Source organism: Salvelinus namaycush, chromosome 16 (genome assembly GCF_016432855.1).
Source record: "Salvelinus namaycush isolate Seneca chromosome 16, SaNama_1.0, whole genome shotgun sequence".
Lineage (NCBI taxonomy): Eukaryota > Metazoa > Chordata > Actinopteri > Salmoniformes > Salmonidae > Salvelinus > Salvelinus namaycush.
Window position 1 is genome coordinate 21,963,876 of NC_052322.1, and position 24,053 is coordinate 21,987,928.

Genomic DNA, 24,053 nt, shown 5'->3' on the forward strand with positions numbered 1-24,053 from the left:
TGATGTGAGGGACCGGGAGCTGTTGGCTGTTGTCAAGGCTCTGTAAACGTGGAGGCATTGGCTTGAGGGGGCTAAACACCTTTTTCTCATTTGGACTGACCACCGCAATCTGGAGTACATCCAGGCGGCGAGGAGAATGAATCCTCGCCAGGCAAGGTGGGCCATGTTTTTCACCCGTTTTGTGTTCACTCTATCCTACAGACCAGGTTCTCAGAATGCTAAGGCAGATGCACTGTCCCGGATGTATGACACAGAGGAGCGGTCCACGGATCCCACTCCCATACTTCCGGCTTCTTGCCTGGTGGCACCGGTGGTATGGGAGGTTGACACGGATATCGAGAGGGCATTACGTGCGGAGCCCACTCCCACCCAGTGTCCAGTTGGACGTCTGTACGTTCCGTCTGATGTTCGTGATCGATTGATCTGTTGGGCTCACATGTCACCCTCCTCTGGTCATCCTGGCATTGGTCGGACAGTGCGCTGTCTTAGTGGGAAGTATTGGTGGCCCACTTTAGCTAAGGAACGTGAGGGTGTATGTTTCCTCCTGCTCGGTGTGCGCCCAGTGCAAGGCACCTAGACACCTGCCCAGAGGGAAATTACAACCCCTACCCGTTCCACAACGGCCGTGGTCACACCTATCGGTGGATTTCGTGACGGATCTTCCTCCGCCACAAGGAAACACCACGATTCTGGTTCGGTTTTCTAAGTCCTGCCTTCTCATTCCTTTGCCCGGTCTCCCTACGGCCCTACAGACTGCAGAGTCCCTGTTTACACACGTCTTCCGGCACTACGAGGTCCCTGAGGATATAGTGTCTGATCGGGGTCCCCAGTTCACATCAAGGGTCTGGAGGGCGTTCATGGAACGTCTGGGGTCTCGGTCATCCTGACCTCAGGGTTTCACCCCGAAAGTAATGGGCAGGTGGAGCGAGTTAACCAGGATGTGGGTAGGTTTCTGCGATCTTATTGCCAGGACCGGCCGGGGGAGTGGGCGGCTTTCATCCCCTGGGCAGAGATTGCCCAAAACTCCCTCCGCCACTCCTCCACTAACCTGTCTCCGTTTCAGTGTGTACTAGGTTATCAGCCGTCCTGGCACCGTGGCATCAGAGCCAGATCGAGGCACCTGCGGTGGATGAATGGTTTCGGCCACCGCAATGAGGCTCCAGTGTATGCACCGGGAGACCGGGTCTGGCTCTCGACCCGAAACCTGCCCCTTCGCCTGCCCTGCCGGAAGCTGGGTCTGTGGTTTATGGGGCCATTTAAAGTCCTGAGGAGACTGAATGAGGTATGTTATAGGTTACAGCTTCCCCCTGATTATAGTATTAACCCCTCGTTCCATGTGTCTCTCCTCAGGCCGGTGGTGGCTGGTCCGCTCCAGCAGTCTGAGGTGCGGGAGCTTCCTCCGCCCCCTTTGGACATCGAGGGGGCCCCGGCGTATACTGTGCGAGCCATCATGGACTCAAGGCGTTGGGCGAGGGGCCTTTAGTACCTCGTGGAGTGGGAGGGGTACGGTCCGGAGGAGAGATGCTGGGTGCCAGTGGAGGACATCCTGGACCCTTCCTTACTGCAGGAATTTCACCGTCCCCACCCAGATTGCCCTGCGCCTCGTGATCCGGGTCGTCCCCGAGGCCGGTGTCGGCGCGCTGCTGGAGCCGCGCGTCAGGAGGGGGGTACTGTCGCGACTTCCGCCGAAGTTGGTGCCTCTCCTTCTTCGTTCGGCGGTCGTCGTCACCGGCTTTCTATTTGCCACCGATCTACGTTTCTTTTTCTATGTTGTTTTGTCTTGATTGTACACACCTGGTTCCCATTATGTTAATATTATTTTCCCTATTTAACCCTCTGGTTCCCAATATGTTTTGTGCGTGTTTGTTCCTTGTTAAGTGTTAAGACTGCTGTGTTATGGTGTGTTTTCCCTGCGTGGAATTTATGGTTGTTTCTTTTCGAGTAAAGTACTTTATTTTACTCAGTTCTGTGTCCTGCGCCTGACTCCGTCCTCACCGCTGCACACTGACACTTGACATCTGCACTCAAAGAACACTTTTGGAATTTGAATCATTTTTCAGTATATCAGATTTGACCACATTGTCTATAATAGAAGTGACATCCCTTTAAACTGAAGAAAAAAAAACAAGGCATGAAGGGTGGGGTTTTAATGGCTGTCTGTGTTGGGCTACAGTAGGAGGTTAGCATTCCTGAACGCTGCAGGGGTGGTGCTAGTGCAAGCTTGTGCCCCCCCCTACCTGTGTATTATCTTCACTACAGTACTGTACAGTATGTCCTGCAGATAGAGAATACTAATGATGATTTGTTCCAACTGGCTCAAGTAAAAAGATCTCCCCACATCTCTTGGGCTCTATATCTCTATCTCTTGGACTCCAAGAGTACTATGATTTCCCCAGAGATAAGGTAATCAATAACATGTCATATTCTGACCTTAACAATAAAAAAGAAACAGTTTAGTTTTTTTGCAAAACAGTATTTTATTAGAAATATCTTGTATAAAAATTTACATGCTCTACACATTTTCATGTTTTCTATAGATAATTCATAAATATCCAGGCACTGTATTTTTTTTTTTTTTTTTTTTGTTTGTTATTTTTTAATAGGTCAGTACATAAAGCAGACATGATCAATCCATTTTTAATAACGTACATTAACTTGCCATTCAGCACTTACACACTCTATTTTGCAACACGGACAAAGTGTTGGAAAAAATGAGATGAATTGGAGGCAAAAAGCAGTAAATCATCATATTCACAAACACAAACAATCAGACAACACTTTATCTTTAAACAATGAAAAATACAAACATTTTATTTTGCTGCAACATCTGGGATCTTTGTTGAAGCAGAGAGCTGAGAATCATAAATTAACAGACAGGGTTGTCCTCTCTCCAATCTTATTTATAAACTCTTTTTTACAGTAGTTTTCGTTCTGGAGCTTATTGGATCATTTCTCCAATGGCTATTCACATCATGATATGAATGGCTGTGACACAGCATCTTGCCAATCTATTTCGTACTATATTAAGTGACTGGCTTTGATACTATAACATTAATGCTGAGTACATTTCCAGAAATGGAATGATGAAATTAGACTAACAACACAGTATGACTAACAACATTGGATCCAGGACACACTACAGAAGGAGATGAGAGCTCTGTTTGTTGTTATTTTTATGCAGTGGTTTCCTCTATTGAGCTGGCAGGGTTAGGCTTACTCTTAAAGCTAATTCACTTGTGGATTTGGAGCGACTTCCTCTCTCTGAGTAACATGAAAGGAACAAGCGCTTTTACTGAAATCACAGGTGCCTTGCAAAAGAGTCAATAACATAACTAAGGATGGTGAACACTGGATGGAGAACACTGCTGATGCTCCAAAGAGTGTGTTCTGTACCATCACCTAACGTGCCATCAAATGCCTATATGTTATCTTAGACATTTCTGGTACTGATTCCAAATTCGTCACATGTTGAGATGGAACTTCAGAAATTCTAATGGAACAAGACCATGAAAGGATCTTCTCACATGTAAGGATGCCAGCTTGGATGCAGTGAAGCATTGCACTTCAGCTGTCTATGGGCTGTAGTGTTGAGGCTGTATTTCACAGAAAAATAGGATGTGGAGTACATACAATGCTATTACTTGTTAGCTAATTCTTATGGCTGTTTCTCATATTTTTATCTGTGTTCATCTGCAAAAGGTACCACGTGTGTAATAGTCCACAATGATAACGCCACTGGGACTGTTGAACCGCAATCCTCTCACATGTTGCATTCCATAGATTTTGACAACACAGCACAGTACATATTATGCTCCCACAGGCATGCTCTAGGACTGTACACAAGGACCATAAAGATGGTGTCAGATATGGTATAGCCATCATCTGGGAAAACCCACTGATATATTTATGTACTGTCCACGATGGTAAGGAAACATTTATTGGACCCATGCTGTAACAATGAATATTCCGATGTTGGAAAGTTGCATATTTGTTTTCTCTGTTTCACAACTATGACCTTCATTAAAATGATGACAACATAATGTAAATGTTACAGAGCCTGAGGGTTAATATTTTGTTTTTTGGGGGCTTGAACGAAGACAAACCCCCAGCAATAACATGCTTTTTCATGTGCTTATACATACTTCTTTTGACAGATTTGTCTTATTGACAAATTAGATATTGTGTTCAGCCTTTCACCCTCATTGGAAAGGACAGAGAAGAAGGGGAAGCAAATAATTGCACATTACCACTGGTAGAGAGAGATACAACACCGCTGCACACAGAGAGAAAACTCAATTCACTACAGAACAGGGTGTTTGTCAGGGAGTTAGCCAGGGTGTTCATCAGCTTCAGACAAAACACCAGAAGAGAAAAGCTGTTCTATAAACTCCAGAAGGAAAACACTGACTTAATTTGGAAATGTGAGTGTCTGATGTCTCTGTGACATGTCACAAAGGGGATGGGGAGACATCACTGTCATATCTGCCTGAAACCCGCACCTCCCCACCCCCCTAGGAACCTTCCCACTGCTTTTGTTTGGCATTCAATAGCCTTGCATTGACTGGTCCTCTTGAAAATAGTGACATCCGTTCAATATGTTGAATGATTATTCTCATTTCTCCCCATTTCCCACTGCTTTTGCATCTTGGTGCTCCAGTTCTGGTGTTCGTTCATTCCACACGCAGGTCGTAGCTTCTGAGCCGGGTCTCCACTGTCTGTTTCTTAGATGGCATGGTTACTGTAGCTGATGTATGTCTGCTTGGAGGCCAATGCTGTGAATAAGGTCATGAGAGAGGAAGAGAGAGAAAAGAGAGAAAGGAAAAGATGTGGATGAAGATGTTGGCAATTCATTAAAGGCTAATTTAACCATCTGTCAAGGGCTCATCTTCCAGTCCATTAAGGTGATTGCTTGCACAGGTTCTATTTATGCATGACTTTTTCAGACCCAAGTGTCACCAGGGAGTACAGGTGGAACCAACAGTGAAAGAGGGTAATTGATATGAATAGCAAGCAGTGAGTAAAATGTTAATGTTTTGTGGTTAGTATTAAAATAATGATATCACTTCCTGAGAAATGTGTTGCCAACTGTAAATTGCACATAAATGCAGATTTCCTTGATCTGATGCAAAGTCAGGCAGAGCAGGGTACAGATGTGGCTGCGGCTAGTAACACAACTAATATTAGATTCCTTATCAGGATGCTGTTGTAACATGTCTCCACATGGATATATATAGTCCTGGAATTGACTATAAAATACAAATTGTAACCAGTAATTGCAACTTCACCTATAAGTGAAGACTATTTCATGGTAAAGTATCCTTTGCAGCTGTTAGTTAGTTTAACAAACAGTATACAGTAGTATGTGATGCAATAGTTCTCATTCAAATGCAAGGCTCCGTCACTACATGCAGATCTCTGTGCACCAAGCAAAGCATGCAGCGGCACCATGTCGATAGACATAACACCATTGAAGAAAAGCATAGAGCACGTCTTTTAGAATTGTGATAACATTGAGCAATAGAATACAATATGTGTCTTTGTAGTACATGGTGAAAATCGTATAACTCAATTACCAGATGTGCAAGATACTGTATAAAGTTTACAAAATGTTCACGTCTTTTAACCTGAAGTGACCGATATTAGTTGTCATTCCTGAGAGAATATACATTTGAATATGGTTTAGCAGCTTTCGGATTGGCTTTGGTGTCACAGCCATGAACAGACAATCCAGGGGAGACGGCCTTAGGGCATAACAGCCATCAGTGGACTGAAAGACCAGTGCTGGCAGTGTCCTAACATGCTGTGACCCAACATCACCATATGTCTCTACCTGCCATACACACACACACACATTTGTGTATGTGTGTACCTATGGTGTGTCCTCTCTAAATATCACCGTCATCAGCTTGCTCATTCTGCAGTGTAATCGCCACACAAATCTGCCAATCTTGTCCACAACAGCATTCGCTGATTGGGTGAGTCAGAGCGGATAAATCTGAGCGCCGACTGCTGACAGCTTGGGTGGTTGGAGGGCAACGGGACTGGAGGGAAGGGATGTATAGTGGGGGGGGGGGGGGGGGGGGGGGACATACTCTCCATTCCACCCAGAACCTCTCCCAGAGCAGCACTGATAAATGAACCTTATTTAAATATTTATGCGCTCCGAGGCCAAGATAAAAAATAGATGGTCCAGAAAGAATTGGAGCTGGCAGATCCATCTGTCTTTGCCCTTCTACCCCCTCTTATTGTTGTTTTACAGCAATTACAGAAAATTCCTCCGTTTGTCAACATGGGAAACAAATTACAGGGGACACGCGGCTATCACTTGTCCCCCGCATTCAGGCCAGAGTGGTGTCATCTCCCCGCATCGGCTGCCATCAGGCTGTTACCACGCTCTCAGGCCATTTGCAGTACAACACGCCAACATTGTCTACCGACATCAATGTCTGTGTGTCAAGGGTGTGTATGTGAGCGTGAGAACTGTCTGACACAATCTAAGGTGCTATAGCTGTGGGTGAGTTTTAGTGCAAACATAGCTTAGGCAGACATAGGATCCAACTGAACATTAGCACAAAGTAAATGGGGTAAAACGTGGTCAGTGATAGAGGCAAGTTGATAGAGGCTCTCCATCCGTTACCTGTGTGTCTAAAGTCTCTCACAGGGATCCCCTCCCTCATCACAGTCTGACACACAACCACAAAGAGCAGCTGTTAGTCCCCTGGCTTGGGCCAGAGGGGTCATAGTATAGGTGTCAAACTGTGAAGTTGTTGAAGCATCGCTCATGGGGGCTAAAATCATTTTTTACATTTCCCAATGGCATGCCATTTTCTACCTCTTTTTGTCTCCTTGTAGCATTCTCTGTGACAATCCCCATATTGAAAGTTTACATAAACACTCTGAAAAATGACACATGGCCACATCTCCTGCTTCCTACACATTCAGAGAAAGTGCAACTGGATATTTCAAATAGCACTATAATCAAGAATTCCAAACATGTTCACAACATTGGCTTTGGTTCTCCAAAGGTGATTGGAATATTTACTGATGATGCATTAGATACAGGGAAACATCATTCTGTATGGATGAATGAGTGTGACTATCCATAAATCTAATTATTTCCCCATGATTTGCAATACATGTTTTTACAATTATGGCATTTGCTCATTCCGCCCACGGCAGCTGTGTTACTGTCGGATGGAGCTGAAGTGCTGGAGCAATAATCCTGACTGCTATTGCACCAATGAAATGGCTGGAGGCTGGAGAGTTAATACACCTGGCCAGCTCTACAGTATGATGCCTGAATATGAAGCCTTTCCTATCGATCCACATCACCCTGTTCTGCTCTTTATGTCCTGCTTGCAGACAGTACCACGTTTTAGAGCATCAGCCAATGCTTAATGCCACACGGGTTGGCAGGGAAAAAAATGCCCTTCCAATTCCCTGCATCCTGAAAATAACACCAGCTAATTTCCCAAAGCTGTTGAGGTGTAAAATAACAATGAAATCAATTAAGTTGACATAAAAGCGAGGATTGTTTTTCAATTTTATAGCTCAATAATTTCCCCTCGAAATTACTCAATGACTTTAAGGCATAAACTCAAGGACAGAGTGCTGTAATAACTAAACATGTGTCCTTATTTGCTCTCTCCTCCCTGATCTCTATTCCCCTCTTGCTCCATCCCTAACCCAAGGCCCTTGGTGCTAACCTTGTGTCTCCAGGCTTTCACACAGCTCAGACTTGGCCTCTCCATTGGGCCGGAGGCCGCCCTTAGTGGGGAACTTGTTGGACATGGTGGCCGCGGTGACCACAGCCTTGAGGCTTCGCTTGCGCTTGGGAACGTTCTGCTCCGGGTGGAAGAGGACCACGTAGACCTTGGGCATGTAGAGCATCCCCAGAGACACAGAGGCACTCAGGCTCACGGAGATGGTCAGAGTCGTGGTCTGGATGTACATCTGTGGAGGAGAGGAGGGAGATGGAGAAGAAAAAGAGAAACATTGTTATAAGGTAAAACAGAAATTATCCAGTTTCAGAGGGTAAGTCGAGGGTAGCCTACTCAAGATATGGTTCCCCACGACAGCATTGACCTTTGGCTTTGTGAGAGTACATTCTAGTACTAGTTATACATTGTTTATGCAAGACTACAACAAAAACAACTCTACTTAGACACGTACGAGTGCACTTCAGTATCCTAGTAGATATTCCAGCAATATCAAACCCCCACCATCAGATGTGATAACATACATGGAGTGGACACATGATTGCATGATTCATCAACTCCTGTTTGTGTTTTTATTGGTGTGTTTATTTGTTTGTTTATGATATGTGACTAATGTAGGAGGCCTCGCAATGAGTGACTGTACTACAGATGTCTTGCCCTCGGTCCCGGGCTGCAGTAGAGGGGTTGGAATCGACTCAGTGTAAAGACAGCTGTGACTCACAGCTGTGCACAGAAAACATGGCTACATGCAAGGATCAAGGAGAGACATCTTGAGAACATCAATACAATGCCTAAGAGTGTGCCCATATAAATGGTATAATATTCTCAATGGAATTAAATGATCATATAGGTCAGATGATATAGGTCATCTGGTTGCATTGTTAGACAGTACGGCTGATTCAGTATGGTAGTAGAAAACAACATCATCAATAAAAAAACACTGTATCTGTAAAAAATAAAGAAGATAATATGTAGAAGATTATATATTGCCATCAGATAAATGTAATATTGCCATCAGATAAATGTACTCTCTGTGGTGAACATATATCACGGCTATCCTCTTACAAAACTGCAAAATACTTTTTGTTAACAACTTTTTATTTGGAACATAATTCCATCTCCCTTTGGGATAGGGTTGCTGAGCTATTCCGAGACTGATGAAAGAAGTGAGAAGGGTGTAAATTGGAAACATAGCTCCCAGCCACCTCCCTAACAGATTTGCCTGAGGTGGAGACTGACATTACATTTGCAGACATCATGAGTGACTGAGCAGTATGGCAACAGGGAATAACCCGACAGGTCCTCTGTCATGAGAATGTCAACAGCTATAACTAATCTAACAATAGTTATAGTGGTGCTTTGGCACCTCTAACTTCAGTCAGCCAATAATATACATTTAAAGAGGTTGTGCTTCCTGCCATATGTCCCAAAGACCTAACAAAATAAAATAAATGTATTACTGAATCATAACATATATGTTCTGTATGCAGTATATGAAGCCCCTAAAGAAACGTTGGTTGAGAAGAAAGGATGCCTGAGCAAAGTAAGAGCGATAGGGGGACTGAGGGGGAGTATGTAATCTCCTGAGAAGATTACACACGTCCCTGAGTGAGCCCGGCACAATATTGCTGCCTCTCCGGAGTACAGGGTGGAGTACCTCTGTGAGGGGGGCCAGGACCCCTGTCCCCGTCCATCGGCCTCATCCAGATAGATTCGCCTTGACAAACTGATATGATCGCCAATGTGCCTCATGCCACAGCAGGAAAATGGTGCTCGATAGACAGACTTCAGCATGCAAAGCCATTATTTCTGTTCTAGGAGCAGAAAAACCTTTCTCTCCAAAGTGATTAGGCATCAAATCTGTGCTCCCTCCAGCCAGCTGCTATTTCAGCCCCTGCCTTTCATTCCAGAGTTTGAGGTGCTAAAGGTAACTACATTCACATCGTAGTATAGGTTTAAATGACCAAAATGTGAGCACCCTATTATTCTTAAGAAATACCTTAGAAACAAAAGCCTTATCGTTTAAGATGATCAAATGATGCATATTTGTATGGAATTGCCAGACCTGGTTGGAGTTGGGGCTGCAGCACTTGGATTGCAGGGTTGGATCAATCAAACATAATGGACTGTCTCCAGCCGTGCCTCGTGTTGACTGCCTGCACCTGACTGCAGCTACAGTACCATCCAAATGGCCCTGTGCATGCTGGCCCTGTGCATGCTGGCGCCTTTGTCAGTGGAAGGCAGACATTGCCAGGGACCGTTAAGTGAGATGGGGGCAGCCTCATGAAACACGTCCTCCCTTCGAGCAACCACAATTACACTCCTGCCCATCTACAGTCCTACCTCTAACTTCTCTGCATTATCCCACGTGCCAGAAATGTATCTGGGTTCCTAATATCACGCAGCGTCTCCAAACAGATAAAAACATCAGAACATTAATGTATTAATACGATTAGCTGCATCCAGGAATGGTTATTTCTGCATTTTTTTATTTCTGTATTCCCATTGGCTGAGGTTTGTTAATTGCAGCAAAAATGCTCGAGATGTTAGTCATTACTTATTGTCGTTTGCAATGGTTGGAAGCCAGCATAAGCTTCCTTTGAAGTAAGACCAGATAAGGGATATATTTAAGGTTGTTTTGTGCTTTAAATGAGCATGTATCATCTGCTTCCACAGTACAGTACAGAACATACTGTATTACACCTCTTTCCCTTTTTGCTGCAGTGCTTCCCTTTTTATAAAACTTTGAAGAAACCATTGGATAGACCTTAAAGATTTTTTTTTTAAAGAATACATTATGCAAATATTATATTTGCTCTTTAAGCTTTATGTCATGTGTATGGCCATAGCAATGTAAACCCACGCTCTCCATTGTCTCTACATAGAAGTTAAACATCCCAGATTGGCAAAGCATGGCATATCATCATGCATGATTAGCCCTGTCCTGACAACCCTGCCAATCAGCTGCATTGTCCTCCTTATCAAACACAGAGGAGAGATTGGTGCTGTGCCACCCTCCTTTCAACCAGGAGACAATGACACAATTAACAGAGCCCTATCGCTACCTGCCAGTCTACTGCTGCCACCCACAATCTCCCAGGCTGACTCTACTCCTGCTGCCAGTCAAGCAGGAGCAGGGGCGAACTGGTCATCTAGCATTTTGTGCAAATGCCAGATGGGCTGGTCCATTTTTAGCCCAGTGGGCCTGTCTAAACTTTTTTTTGCACAAAATGTTAATGGGTTGGTGTGGGGGCCTCAAGGGGAAAAAAGGGCCGGGGTGGGGGCCTCAAAGGGAAAAAAAGGACCGGTGTGGGGGCCTCAAGGGGAAAAATGAACAAGAGCCTTCTCATGTAACAAGACCCCTTCCATTTGATTGCAAGGTGATTCAATTAGAGCTAATTGTTCATATGATTCAGAACTTATCTTTATAACAAAAACATCCACAGCAGGGGATCCAAAAGATATTTGCAATTTTTTTCTGTGATTTTTACCCTGAGTTCCCGGAGAGTTTGGCACTTCATATCCTCAAAAGATTGCCTTAAAATGTTAAAGTGAAGCAATGTATCCCTAATGTACATTGTACACACTAACCACAAACAACAAAATGCAGGCTAGCATTTTGCCTAGTTAAATAACAAATAAAAATAAATAAAAATGTGCATTCGTCATGAATCTTGTTCTGGAGGCAGCTCTGCTGAGTGGTTACTAGCTGGCACAGCCACAAAATCATAAAATCTGATTTTAAACCTAACCCTAACCACACTGCTTAACCTAATGCTTAACCCTAATCTTAAACTAAGAAAAAAAATACAGCCAATTTTGACTTTGCGGATGGCCCTCAGTTCTGCCTCCAGGGCAATATTCATGACAGTAAATGTCAACCTGCCAATATAATACAGACATGCTGCCAGTGCTAACTTCTGTGGGTGTACAAGATTGCAGGTCTCACTCTGATGAATCACATGTTTTATGCTCAGACAAAACTGTCCCCCGGGGTGTATATGTTAACACGAGTGTATGCTTTTCTATGAAAATAACAGCAGTTACCATGCAGCTCTCACCATCGTAAAGATGGCCACGGTTTGCTTTGTATTGCCAAATGACCTTCCTAAACAGCTTACCTCAGTAATTGGACTATTACTGTAGGGACATTCAATGGCTTCTTTGTTTCCTACAGTGATAGTCCTCAATACAGACAGTACATTTATGATACCCAACAGAGACCGAATAAAAAATATGAGCTAGCGCACACCAAGAGAAAATTATTGAATGTACAGTCGTGGCCAAAAGTTTTGAGAATGACACAAATATTAATTTTCACAAAGTCTGCTGCCTCAGTTTGTAAGATGGCAATTTGCATATACTACAGAATGTTATAAAGAGTGATCAGATGAATTGCAATTAACTGCAAAGTCCCTCTTTGCCATGCAAATGAACTGAATCCCCAAAAAACATTTCCACTGCATTTCAGCCCTGCCACAAAAGGACCAGATGACATCATGTCAGTGATTCTCTCGTTAACAGAGGTGTGAGTGTTGACTAGGACAAGGCTGGAGATCACTCTGTCATGCTGACTGAGTTCGAATAACAGACTGGAAGCTTCAAAAGGAGGGTGGTGCTTGGAATCATTGTTCTTCCTCTATCAACCATGGTTACCTGCAAGGAAACACGTGCCATCATCATTGCTTTGCACAAAAAGGGCTTCACAGGCAAGGATATTGCTGCCAGTAAGATTGCACCTAAATCAACCATTTATTGGATCATCAAGAACTTCAAGGAGAGCGGTTAAATTGTTGTGAAGAAGGCTTCAGGGCGCCCAAGAAAGTCCAGCAAGCGCCAGGACCATCTCCTAAAGTTGATTCAGCTGCAGGATCGGGGCACCACCAGTACAGAGCTTGCTCAGGAATGGCAGCAGGCAGGTGTGAGTGCATCTGCACGCACAGTGAGGCAAAGACTTTTGGAGGATGGCCTGGTGTAAAGAAGGGCAGCAAAGAAGCCACTTCTCTCCAGGAAAAACATCAGGGACAGACTGATATCCTACAAAAGTTACAGGGATTGGACTGCTGAGGACTGGGGAAAAGTCATTTTCTCTGATGAATTCCCTTTCCGATTGTTTGGGGCATACGGAAAAAAGCTTGTACGGAGAAGACAAGGTGAGCGCTACCATCAGTCCTGTGTCATGCCAACAGTAAAGCATCCTGAGACCATTCATGTGTGGGGTTGCTTCTCAGCCAAGGGAGTGGGCTCACTCACAATTTTGCCTAAGAACACAGCCATGAATAAAGAATGGTACCAACACATCCTCCGAGAGCAACTTCTCCCAACCATCCAGGAACAGTTTGGTGACGAACAATGCCTTTTCCAGCATGATGGAGCACCTTACCATAGAGCAAAAGTGATAACTAAGTGGCTCGGGGAACAAAACATCGATATTTTGAGTCCTTGGCCAGGAAACTCCCCAGACCTTAATCCCATTGAGAACGTGTGGTCAATCCTCAAGAGGCGGTTGGACAAACAAAAACCCACAAATTCTGACAAACTCCAAGCATTGATTATGCAAGAATGGGCTGCCATCAGTCAGGATGTGGCCCAGAAGTTAATTGACAGCATGCCAGGGCAGATTTCAGAGGTCTTGAAAAAAGAAGGGTCAACACTGCAAATACTGACTCTTTGCATCAACTTCATGTAATTGTCAATAAAAGCCTTTGACAGTTATGAAATGCTTGTAATTATACTTCAGTATTCCATAGTAACATCTGACAAAAATATCTAAAGACACTGAAGCAGCAAACTTTGTGAAAATTAATATTTGTGTCATTCTCAAAACTTTTGGCCACGACTGTAGAGGTACTGACTAACGGCGAATAAACTATAAGCTATAAAAATAAAAATAAAACATTCAGGGTCAGACCCTGAAGAAGGCACAGGGATCCCGAAACGTTGGTGATTTACCCAATAAATGACTGGGAGTTTATATATAGAGTGTGCGACTCTTTATTTTTAGAACCCAATGGAGAGCGAAATTAAATTGTACACATTATGCATAATATCAAAACCTATGAATGTGTATTATTTTTCGAGACACGGGGGTTGTAGACCAGTTTTGCTCTGTTCTAGGAGGATCACATGCTTTTCCCCCCCTTTCTGTGATTAGCTTCAATGGCATCTGCTCTTGGACAGATTTGACAAATCCTCGGCATACACGAGTGAATTTAATTTGCTTGTCATCATGGTGCTCGCTACTTACAAACTAGTTTTACAAGCTAGTTCAATCGGCCAACATTGGAAAATTCCTCAAAACAGGATAGTATGAGTAATGGCTGTCAAGGATAACTAAATGATTTCATAAATGATTGTTTTAAACAATTTTGAAGATACATAATGAAACAAAAATGTTGCTATCATAATATAAGTAAAGTTCAACAACAAAACATTTAAAATTGGATGATTATGAATTAATAGGTAATGCATTTAAAAGCATCATTACCAAGAGTAAAATTGTTAAAGTAAACATGAACCTTTTCTGTTGAGTGTGAAGTCCCAAAGAAGATGGGTATGAAGGCTAGCCAGACGATGCAGGTGGTGTACATGGTGAAGCCGATGGGCTTGGCCTCGTTGAAGGTCTCTGGCACCCCCCGGGTCTTGATGGCATACACTGTACAGGTGACCATGAGCAGCATGCTGAAGCCAAGCAGGCAGATCAGTGAAAGGTCTGAGATGTCACATTTGAGCACGCCACGGGACATGTCCGGGTTGGACGTGCGCTGGTCCTCATAGTCGATGATAGCCTGAGATGGGTCTACACCGAACCAGATGCACACCCCCAGGAGCTGCACTGAGATCAGGCTGAAGGTGATGACCAGCTGGGAGGCTGGGGAGATGAACCTGGGGGCGCTCACTGACATCTTGCCCTGCTCAAAGATGCGATAGATACGGTTGGTCTTGGTGAGCAGCGCTGCATAGCTAATACTCATTCCCAGACCTAGGAAGATCCGTCGGAGGGAACAGATTCCAACGTCAGGCGCTGAGATCATGAGGAAAGTGGTGGCGTAGCACAGGAAGATGCCCGTCAACAGCACATAGCTGAGTTCGCGCCCTGATGCCTTTACAATGGGGGTGTCGTTGTAGCGGATGAAGGTGGCCACCACAAACATGGTGGCCATGATGCCCAGCACAGCGATGAGGACGGGGATGACGGCCCAGGGGGAACTCCACTCCAGCTTGACGATCGGGATGGCCTCGCAGGCGGTGTGGTTCTCGTTGGGCCGCAGGTCAAAGCGGCACATCTTACAGCTGTAGGTGTCGGCCTGGTACTGGTAGCCATCACAGCGCTCACAGTGCCAACAGCAGGGGACACCCTTCACTGTTTTCTTCCTCTCCCCAGGATGACAGGGCTGACTGCAGATAGACTGGGGTACCTGCCATGTCCCACCAGGCCACCGCATCTCCTTAGTCTGGTGGAGAGAAGGGGAAGAAGTGGAGGAGTTATCTCTCTGTCTGTGACTGTTATAGTGTACTTTATGAAAGCATATTTTCCATGAATAGGCCTAATGAAATTTGATTAAACTTAGATTAACATTTGCACTTATCAAACAATTATATTATGCAAATAAAGCAGTCATTAACCCTTTAACTGGCACCCAAAAAAATATTTATTAAAAAAATAAATAATTGTTTGCATGACTTAAACCAGCCAGTTGAGCTGCCCAATTAGAGTAAACACATTTTGCATTGGAATTTGCATAGACTTTTTAAAGCATCTAAAAAATTATACATGAATTTACATCGCTTCATTTACTTAAAATGGAAGATAGGCCTAGTTAAATGAGGACTGATATCAAATATTAATAAAATATGATACATTTGTTTGTCAAATGCATGTAAATGAATGCATTTACAGTTTATATGCTTAGAATGCCAGTAGATTTACATGTCCTGAATAATATTGTGAAACATATTGAAGATAAGAGCCAGAGAGGGAATACTGATATGGATTTGAAAGGATTTTTGAATTTGCACAGATAAAAAATTCCCATAACAATATTTCTCCATTGTCCATTATCACTAGCTTTGGCTGAAAAGCATTCCTTTAATGGGTAACTCAACCGCCTGGTAGAGCATATTTTTCAAGATTTACTAAAATTGTAAAACAACAACATATTAGTAATTATATAATTTTGAAAATATTAAGTTTTAGAGGTCAACAACATTTTAAAACGTTGTCATTTTCCATTTGATGCACAATTGGTAAAACATTTTGGGGGGTAAATGAGGTTTGGTTTTGCTCACGTTCACTTCCTGGTTTTCAACGGTCTTTGAATCCGTGTTTTAAAAAATATGGGAATCCGATAATGGCATACTAAATTACATTAGTTGAGAGGATAAAATATGGCAAACAAAAATCATATGTTTATTTTAATTTAAAATTTATTGCCAAAATGATCTCATACAAAAACGGAAAAATGGCTTGTTTTTCCATATAAACCAAAAAAAACAACTTATTTTCACAATTGGGTGGGGTTAAATGTGGAATGTCTGTCCTTGGCCAAATGCCCAGCCAACACTTCCTGTCCCTTCAAAATAAGGGAAAAGGGGATACTTAGTCAGATGAACAACTGATAGAATTCAACTGAAATGTGTTATCCGCATTTAACCCAACCCCTCTGAATCAGAGAGGTGGGGCTGCCTTAATCGACATGTCATCGGCTCCCAGGGAACAGTGGGTTAAACTGCCTTGCACAGGGGCAGAACGACAGAATAGTTCACCCTTCTAACTTAATTCTATTAATCTGCTATCTATAATGGAACAACATTTTTAACACAACATGTAAAGTGTTGGTCCCATGTTTCATGAGCTGAAATAAAAGATGTCAGAAATGTTCCATACACACAAAAAGCTTATTTCGCAAATGTTTTTTGCACAGATTTGTTTACATCCCTGTTAGTGAGCATTTCTCCTTTGCCAACATAATCCATCCACCTGACAGGTATGGCATATTAATAAGCTGATTAAACAGCATGATCATTACACAGGTGCACATTGTGCTGGGGACAATAAAAAGCCACTCTAAAATGTGCAGTTTTGTCACACAACACAATACCACAGATGTCTCAAGTTTTGAGGGAGCGCGCAATTGGCATGCTGACTGCAGGAATGTCGACCAGAGCTGCTGCCAGAGAATTTAATGTTAATTTCTCTACCATAAGTCGCTCCAACGTTGATTTATAGAATTTGGCAGTATGTCCAAACGGACTAAAAACCACATGTAACCACGGGTGTGCCTATGCCCTCTTAGGCCCACCCATGGCTGCGCCCCTGCCCAGTCATATGAAATCCATAGATTAGGGCCTAATGAATTTATTTCAATTGACTGATTTCCTTATATGAACTGTAACTCAGTAAAATCTTGAAATTGTTGCATGTTGTGTTTATATTTTTTTTCAGTATACTAACCTCATAAGGCATTTATAAGGTATATTCTTTAAGAATCAATGGGTATATATAATTAATGTTTAAGTATGATTGAGTACATGGCAGGCAGGCAGGGAGGGGAAGGGAGCGGGGGAGAGGAGTCTACTGCAGGTGTGTGTGTGGTGGCTTTGCCAGTCAGTTGTGGGTCGTCTCTGTTTCCTCAGGCCTTTGGCTCTTAATCTGAATCCTTCACCCTGCTCACTGCCTCTTCATTGTCACTCTGTTGAATGATGTCATTCTCCGACCCCTCCACTCTCCTCCTTTCCTGAGCTCATGCACTCGACAGAATACAGAATACAGAATAACAACACCAGCAGAGCTACAGCACCCCTCATTCTGAAATGACACCTCTTCAGAAATGATGTAGTCTACTATGTTCAGATTACCAATGGTTAACTAGGGATCTAGGATATATCAGTAAGCTAACCATTTACATTAACAGCAGTTCATTAATAGGTCAATAAAACTATACTTTTCATTACTATTTTATCATCTTAAATCTAAAATAGAAATGGAGAAATATCACTTTCTTGGTATTAATATATGAATTAATAGCTATTAATATATAACTGTCATGACGTTGGCCTGTGGGTAGGTTTATGACAGTCATAAATACCTCTTTCCCCCTTTTTCTCTCTCCCTACTATAACCGATGTGACATAAGGAAACCCATGGGTTAACATAGAGATTCTGGGAACATCAGAAGTGGGGGGAAATGAACTATATTCTGGTAATCCGACCAACGGTTGCCCTCTGACACATTCTCATCAATGATAGAATGACATAAACTCTACTGTGGAAAGTCTAAACGTCAGAGGTATCGGATTCACATGGAATTGTTGTTTAATTCAAATGTTTGAATATGACATTATTTGTGAAGAGGTGAAATGTAATTTTAGCTTCCAAATGAGAGATCTGGACTTTCATAAGTGTTCCTCTGCTCACAGTGGCCCGCCCCTGTGAAGAGGCATGGGTTATAAACTTTTCAGACACACCCCTCTCCCTCCACTATAAAAGCCATTGACAAGAATATAACTTCCTGTTCCGGGTACGCTAGGATGACGATCCGGTGTCAGAATGGTTCAGATAATAACTACAGAACTATGCCAACATCAGCATGGACTTTGATTGTGAATGGTATGAACTTTGAACTCGTATTCACTACAGAAGTGATATCTCCTAGCCGTTGAGTTAGCAACAGCTAAACGCAGGTTAGGAAGGACGATACGGTCTTCCATCTACTACACACAACGCTCCTCCAACGTATCCAGTAAGGCACCAGAGACATTCTTCAAAGGACAGAGGACTCGGGTTGGCGACACGGTCCATCTACCACCAACCTACTGAAGCGCAGCTCAGAGTAAATATTTATTGCATTTTCCTTTTCGAATGGGCGGTAATTTAGAATGCATAAGATACTGTATTTACGATAGCACAGCTCGCCTATGTTCCAGTCTCCCGCTCTTTCACTAGGACTCAGCCCCTTCCCTTTGTGTAACAAGCTGTCATATCTATTCCGCCCGCTAGGGACGTTTTTCTGTATGACGTAATTTGTGATCAAGTTATGATTTAATTGTATATGTGTGATTCTGTGTGATTAGTTAGGTATTTAGTAAATAAATAATTAAACCCAATTTTGTATTGCTGATTCAACTTGTTAGCCAGGATTCTTGCAGATAATCAAGGATTTACAACTTTCAGATGAGACTGAATAAAATGACGATTAATGTGACTGTTATGGATGTAAAATCTTACTAAATCTTTAAGAGTTTATTCGAAAGATAACAGCTCTATAAATATTCTTTCGTGGTGTCCCTCTCTAGTTAATTAACATTTACATGATTAGTTCAATCAGGTAATATTAATTACGGAGAAATTATTTTATAGAATAGCATGTCATAGCAATTAATCTGGCATAGTCAAAGACACGACATAACTAATAGATAGTAAATTGAATATAATTAATGTAGAAGGGTAAACTCCTATTTTGAAAGGACAGGAAGTGTTGGCTGTGCATTAGGTCAATGACCGGCATTCAGGAATACAATTGGCCAAAATGTAGATGACCCACTCGGTTGAGCTGCCTGTTAAAGTTAACACTGATCACATTGTGTGGCCACAACTATCTTGTTTATGTTGTTGCATATTAAAAAGGAATATTACATATGCATGAGGGCACAATTCAATTAACTTTTAGTGGATTAGAATAAATCCAAACACAAGGGGGTGGGATGAAAGACATCTGTTTTTAAGGACCATTTAAAAAAACACCATCTAACAAGACGACTACACCAATATGGAGTTGGTCCCCCCTTTGCTGCTATAACAGCCTCCACTTTTCTGGGAAGGCTTTTCGCTAGATGTTTGAACATTGCTGCCGGGGACTTGCTTCCATTCAGCCACAAGAGCATTAGTGAGGTTGGGCATTGATGTTGGGTGATTAGGCCTGGCTCACAGTCAATGTTCCAATTCATCCCAAAGGTAATTGATGGGGTTGAGGTCAGGGCTCTGTGCAGGCCAGTCAAGTTCTTCCACAACGATCTCAACAAACCATTTCTGGAAACCATTTCTAGAATCGTCTAGAATGTCATTGTATACTGCAGAGTTAAGATTTCACTTCACTGGCACTAAGGGACCTAGCCCAAACCATGAAAAAGAGTCCCAAACCATTATCCCTCCACCACCAAACTTTACAGTTGGCACTATGCATTGGGGAAGGTAGCGTTCTCTCCTGGCATCCGCCAAGATTAATCCGTCGGACTGCCAGATGGTGAAGTGTGATTCATCACTCCAGAAAACACGTTTCCACTGCTCCAGAGTCCAATGGTGGCGAGCTTTACACCACTCCAGCCGATGCGTAGCATTGTGCATGGTGATATTAAGCTTGTGTGCGGCTGCTCGACCATAGAATCCCATTTCATGAAGCTCCCGACAAACCGTTCTTGTGCTGACGTTGCTTCCAGAAGGAGTTTGGAACTCGGTAGTGAGTGTTGCAACTGAGGACAGACGATTTTTACTCGTCTGTCCTCAGACGACGGTCTGACACGGCGGTCCCATTCTGTGAGCTTGTGTGGCCTACCACTTCGAGGCTGAGCTGTTGTTGCTCCTAGATGTTTCCACTTTACAATAACAGCACTTACAGTTGACCGGGGCAGCTCTAGCAGGGCAGAAATTTGACAAACCGACTTGTTGGAAAGGTGGTATCCTATGACGGTGCCAGGTTGAAAGTCACTGAGCTCTTCAGTAATGCCATTCTACTGCCAATGTTGGCTATGGAGGTTGCATGGCCGTGTGATCAATTTTACAACCCTGTCAGCAACGGGTGTGGCTGAAATAGCCGAATCCACTCATTTGAAGGGGTGTCCACATACTTTTGCATATAGTGTAACTCACCAGGAAACTACATACTGTATCTGTTCTCTTCTCAGCCACATAAGCCTTGCTTAAAAGGCACTTTCCACCTAATTAGGTAGAACGAGCAAATGTGGTAATATGGTAAGGCTTACATAATGACCTTGTCCTTTTGCCATTATTTTGTATATTATCATATGTTTTGGATGCCTGCAGGTTACCTGAAATGGCCTGGTTTAGAATCTGAATCAGCTAAGTAAACAGTCTCTGAATGGCAACATGGTTGTTAGCATTTTGTGAATATTACTATCGCTATCCCTGGGCCTGCATTTCACAACAGCTAGGGGGGAATCTATGAAAATGGTAAAACTGGATTGGGTGTGCAACAGTAACCCCACAGCCGGCCCCTGATATCTACTGCCCTATTGTGATATTGATAAATCCCAGGACCTGAATGACTTTGATGGTAAAGCAACCCAACTCAAGGCAAGGTGCATGGACTGCTATGGATACAGTAATGAATAATGCATTCATATCATGGTTTAATATGACATGTTTTTAGCCAGTGCATCTTTTTTCACCTAAAATATGATGTACTGTATAAACCTTACAGACTCTATTTCGAACTGCATATGTTATTTACTTGGATTCCCATTATTGAAAACCTTGACGGGTGCCATGCAATAAACAAGTGGAAGTCATAATGAGAGAAATAGCCATACTTCTAAATGGAGCTGGTCTGCCCAGTGGCCGATGATCTTGTATTCTGTGGTGTTGTGTTTCATCTGGTACTGATAGATCTCATAGCGACCAGGGGCATCTCCGTTCACATTGAAGATCACTGGAGTGCCAGCAATTCCTGCAGAAAAATGAAAAGGGACATTTTTGTTAAAAAATCCACATTCTTTGTACACAATATGAAACTATAACAACCTTGGTATGAACATCCACATGTACAGTATTGTTATTAAACATTGCATCAGAAACACTGGATGGTAGAGGGTCATTTCATTATCTGAAATTATGTAATAAAGTATTTGTTTATTCATAAAAGCTGTCGTGCGAAAATCTTTTATTGGTCTTTTTTTTCATCATACGCTATATGTGAATAGCGTTACATGAGGTCTAAGCTGCTGGGGCATGAGTTCTCTACCCTACTGTTATATATGAGGGGAGTAAAATGGATGCTGACAGCTACGTGGGACTTTTCCCCTGGGTGTCGGACCACAGCTCATGTCTGTGCCCAATCTCATATAATTTCACTCTCTTTCATTCTGCCTGTTGTTTTGTTACACATTGCCCCCAAAGTCCCCTCAGAGCGCTGTCTAATGACAGCATGGGGCCTGATTACTACCGTAAGCCCCCCCCCCCCCCCCCCCCCCCCCCCCCCCCCACACCTCTTCCTCTCTGTGTGTTCCTGCCTGGTCCTGGACCTGAGCAAGCTCACAAACCCCTCACTGTGTCAAATGAGGGGTGTGGGGATCCTGTGATTTTCTGTTGGGAGCCGAGTAGAGCACCGCAGCCAGCTGCCCCATAGAGAATGTGGCTGTGGATAGATGCGGATAAAGAGAGAAGGCCATAGAGAATGTGGCTGTGGATAGATGCGGATAAAGAGAGAAGGCCATAGAGAATGTGGCTGTGGATAGATACGGATAAAGTGAGAAGGCCATAGAGAATGTGGCTGTGGATAGATGCGGATAAAGAGAGAAGGCCATAGAGAATGTGGCTGTGGACAGATGCGGATAAAGAGAGAAGGCCATAGAGAATGTGGCTGTGGACAGATGCGGATAAAGAGAGAAGGCCATAGAGAATGTGGCTGTGGATAGATGCGGATAAAGAGAGAAGGCCATAGAGAATGTGGCTGTGGACAGATGCGGATAAAGAGAGAAGGCCATAGAGAATGTGGCTGTGGACAGATGCGGATAAAGAGAGAAGGCCATAGAGAATGTGGCTGTGGATAGATGCGGATAAAGAGAGAAGGCCATAGAGAATGTGGCTGTGGATAGATGCGGATAAAGAGAGAAGGCCATAGAGAATGTGGCTGTGGATAGATGCGGATAAAGAGAGAAGGCCATAGAGAATGTGGCTGTGGACAGATGCGGATAAAGAGAGAAGGCCATAGAGAATGTGGCTGTGGACAGATGCGGATAAAGAGAGAAGGCCATAGAGAATGTGGCTGTGGATAGATGCGGTAGGCCATAGAGAGGATCTCTCTTTCTTTCTCTTTCATTCTCTCTCTCCTCCCCACATCACATCCCTTTAAAATATGGTTGCAGCTCACTTTGGTGGCACTTGACATCACACACTCCAACACATCAAAGCAATACACATAGGTGTGCTTGCAAGACAGGTCTCAGATCTCGGCTGTGAAGGTTAGTGGATAAGAAAGCTTAGATTTTAAAAGGAGATTCGAAATACAAGATGGTTCATTTTAGTGCTGACTTCCTGTTTAAATGTAATATGGGCCTAGGATGGATAGTGGATGTTTTTTTGTGCTTCAGAACATCATAGAAATATCCCTTATGGGGAACATCAGTCAAACGTTTTCTCTGTACCTAAGCATATTATCTAATCTACAGGGAATGAGTTCTCATAGAAGAGTTGGTCATCCCACTTTCAAAGAGATAAACGCACATTGAACACATCCAGTTTATAATCATGTTTCTCATCGCTAAGAATGTGACCCGTACATTTTCTCTGCTCCACTCACTATCTACTCAAGTCAAAAGGTATCCGTCTCTCTATAGCTAAAGAGAATAGTTTCTAAGGGGCAATGTCCACAAGTGAAAAGGTGTCACCCATGAAGAGTAGATCAAAAGGCCAATATTCTCAGTTTGCAAACTTAAGTTGTTATATGTGGTGAGTTATGAGAATGCCTTGCTGCCTCCACTGTACACATTTTTCATGAAAAGAAAACTACTCTAATTGTATTCATATACAAGTCACTTTCATTTCGTTTTGATGAAGTACTGTGTGAGTCATTGAAAAATTATGAATTAGAAAGGTTTATCTAGTGCCAGATAAAATTGGCAACCTTTAGATAGACTGGCATTGGCACACTTTACCTCTTCAAGAGGCTTCCATGAGCAAGACTTCCAAGACTTTTAGGGAGTCAACTTTCTATGTCATTTTACATTTCATCTCAGAGGTCTACTGTAGTTTTGTCAAAGTCGTCACTTATTGAATGTGTGAAAACTGGCATCATATGGTTGAATTCTGAGGCAATAGTCTATAGCAGGGGTACTCAGCTCTTACCCTATGAGGTTCAGAGCATGCTGTTTTTTTGTTCTACCTGATAATTAATTGCACACACCTGGTGTCCCAGGTCTAAATCTGTCCCTGATCAGAGGGGAACAATGAAGAAATGCAGTGGCACTGGCTTCGAAGTCCAGAGTTGAGTTTGAGGGGTCTATAGGGTCTACAGCCTTGCAAAATACTGTCCAGTCAGCTGAAACACATTTTGTTTGAAACATTGTTCCTTCTTAAGAACCAATGATGTCAACCTTACTCTT

The 24,053-nt window shown here is 43.0% G+C and overlaps 1 protein-coding gene across 1 annotated transcript in view; it reads right to left on the reverse strand.

Annotated features, from left to right (window-relative positions):
• Nucleotides 1–4,722: 4,722 nt before the first annotated feature.
• The window catches only part of LOC120061184 (metabotropic glutamate receptor 4-like), a 134,958-nt gene continuing 115,627 nt past the window's right edge, over nucleotides 4,723–24,053 (reverse strand). The window contains exons 7-10 of the mRNA XM_039010789.1: nucleotides 21,264–21,400; nucleotides 14,237–15,172; nucleotides 7,707–7,953; nucleotides 4,723–4,772 (exon numbers count right to left, since the gene is read on the reverse strand). Coding sequence (XP_038866717.1) covers nucleotides 4,723–4,772; nucleotides 7,707–7,953; nucleotides 14,237–15,172; nucleotides 21,264–21,400 — 1,370 coding nt within the window. The remainder of the gene's footprint in view (nucleotides 4,773–7,706; nucleotides 7,954–14,236; nucleotides 15,173–21,263; nucleotides 21,401–24,053) is intronic.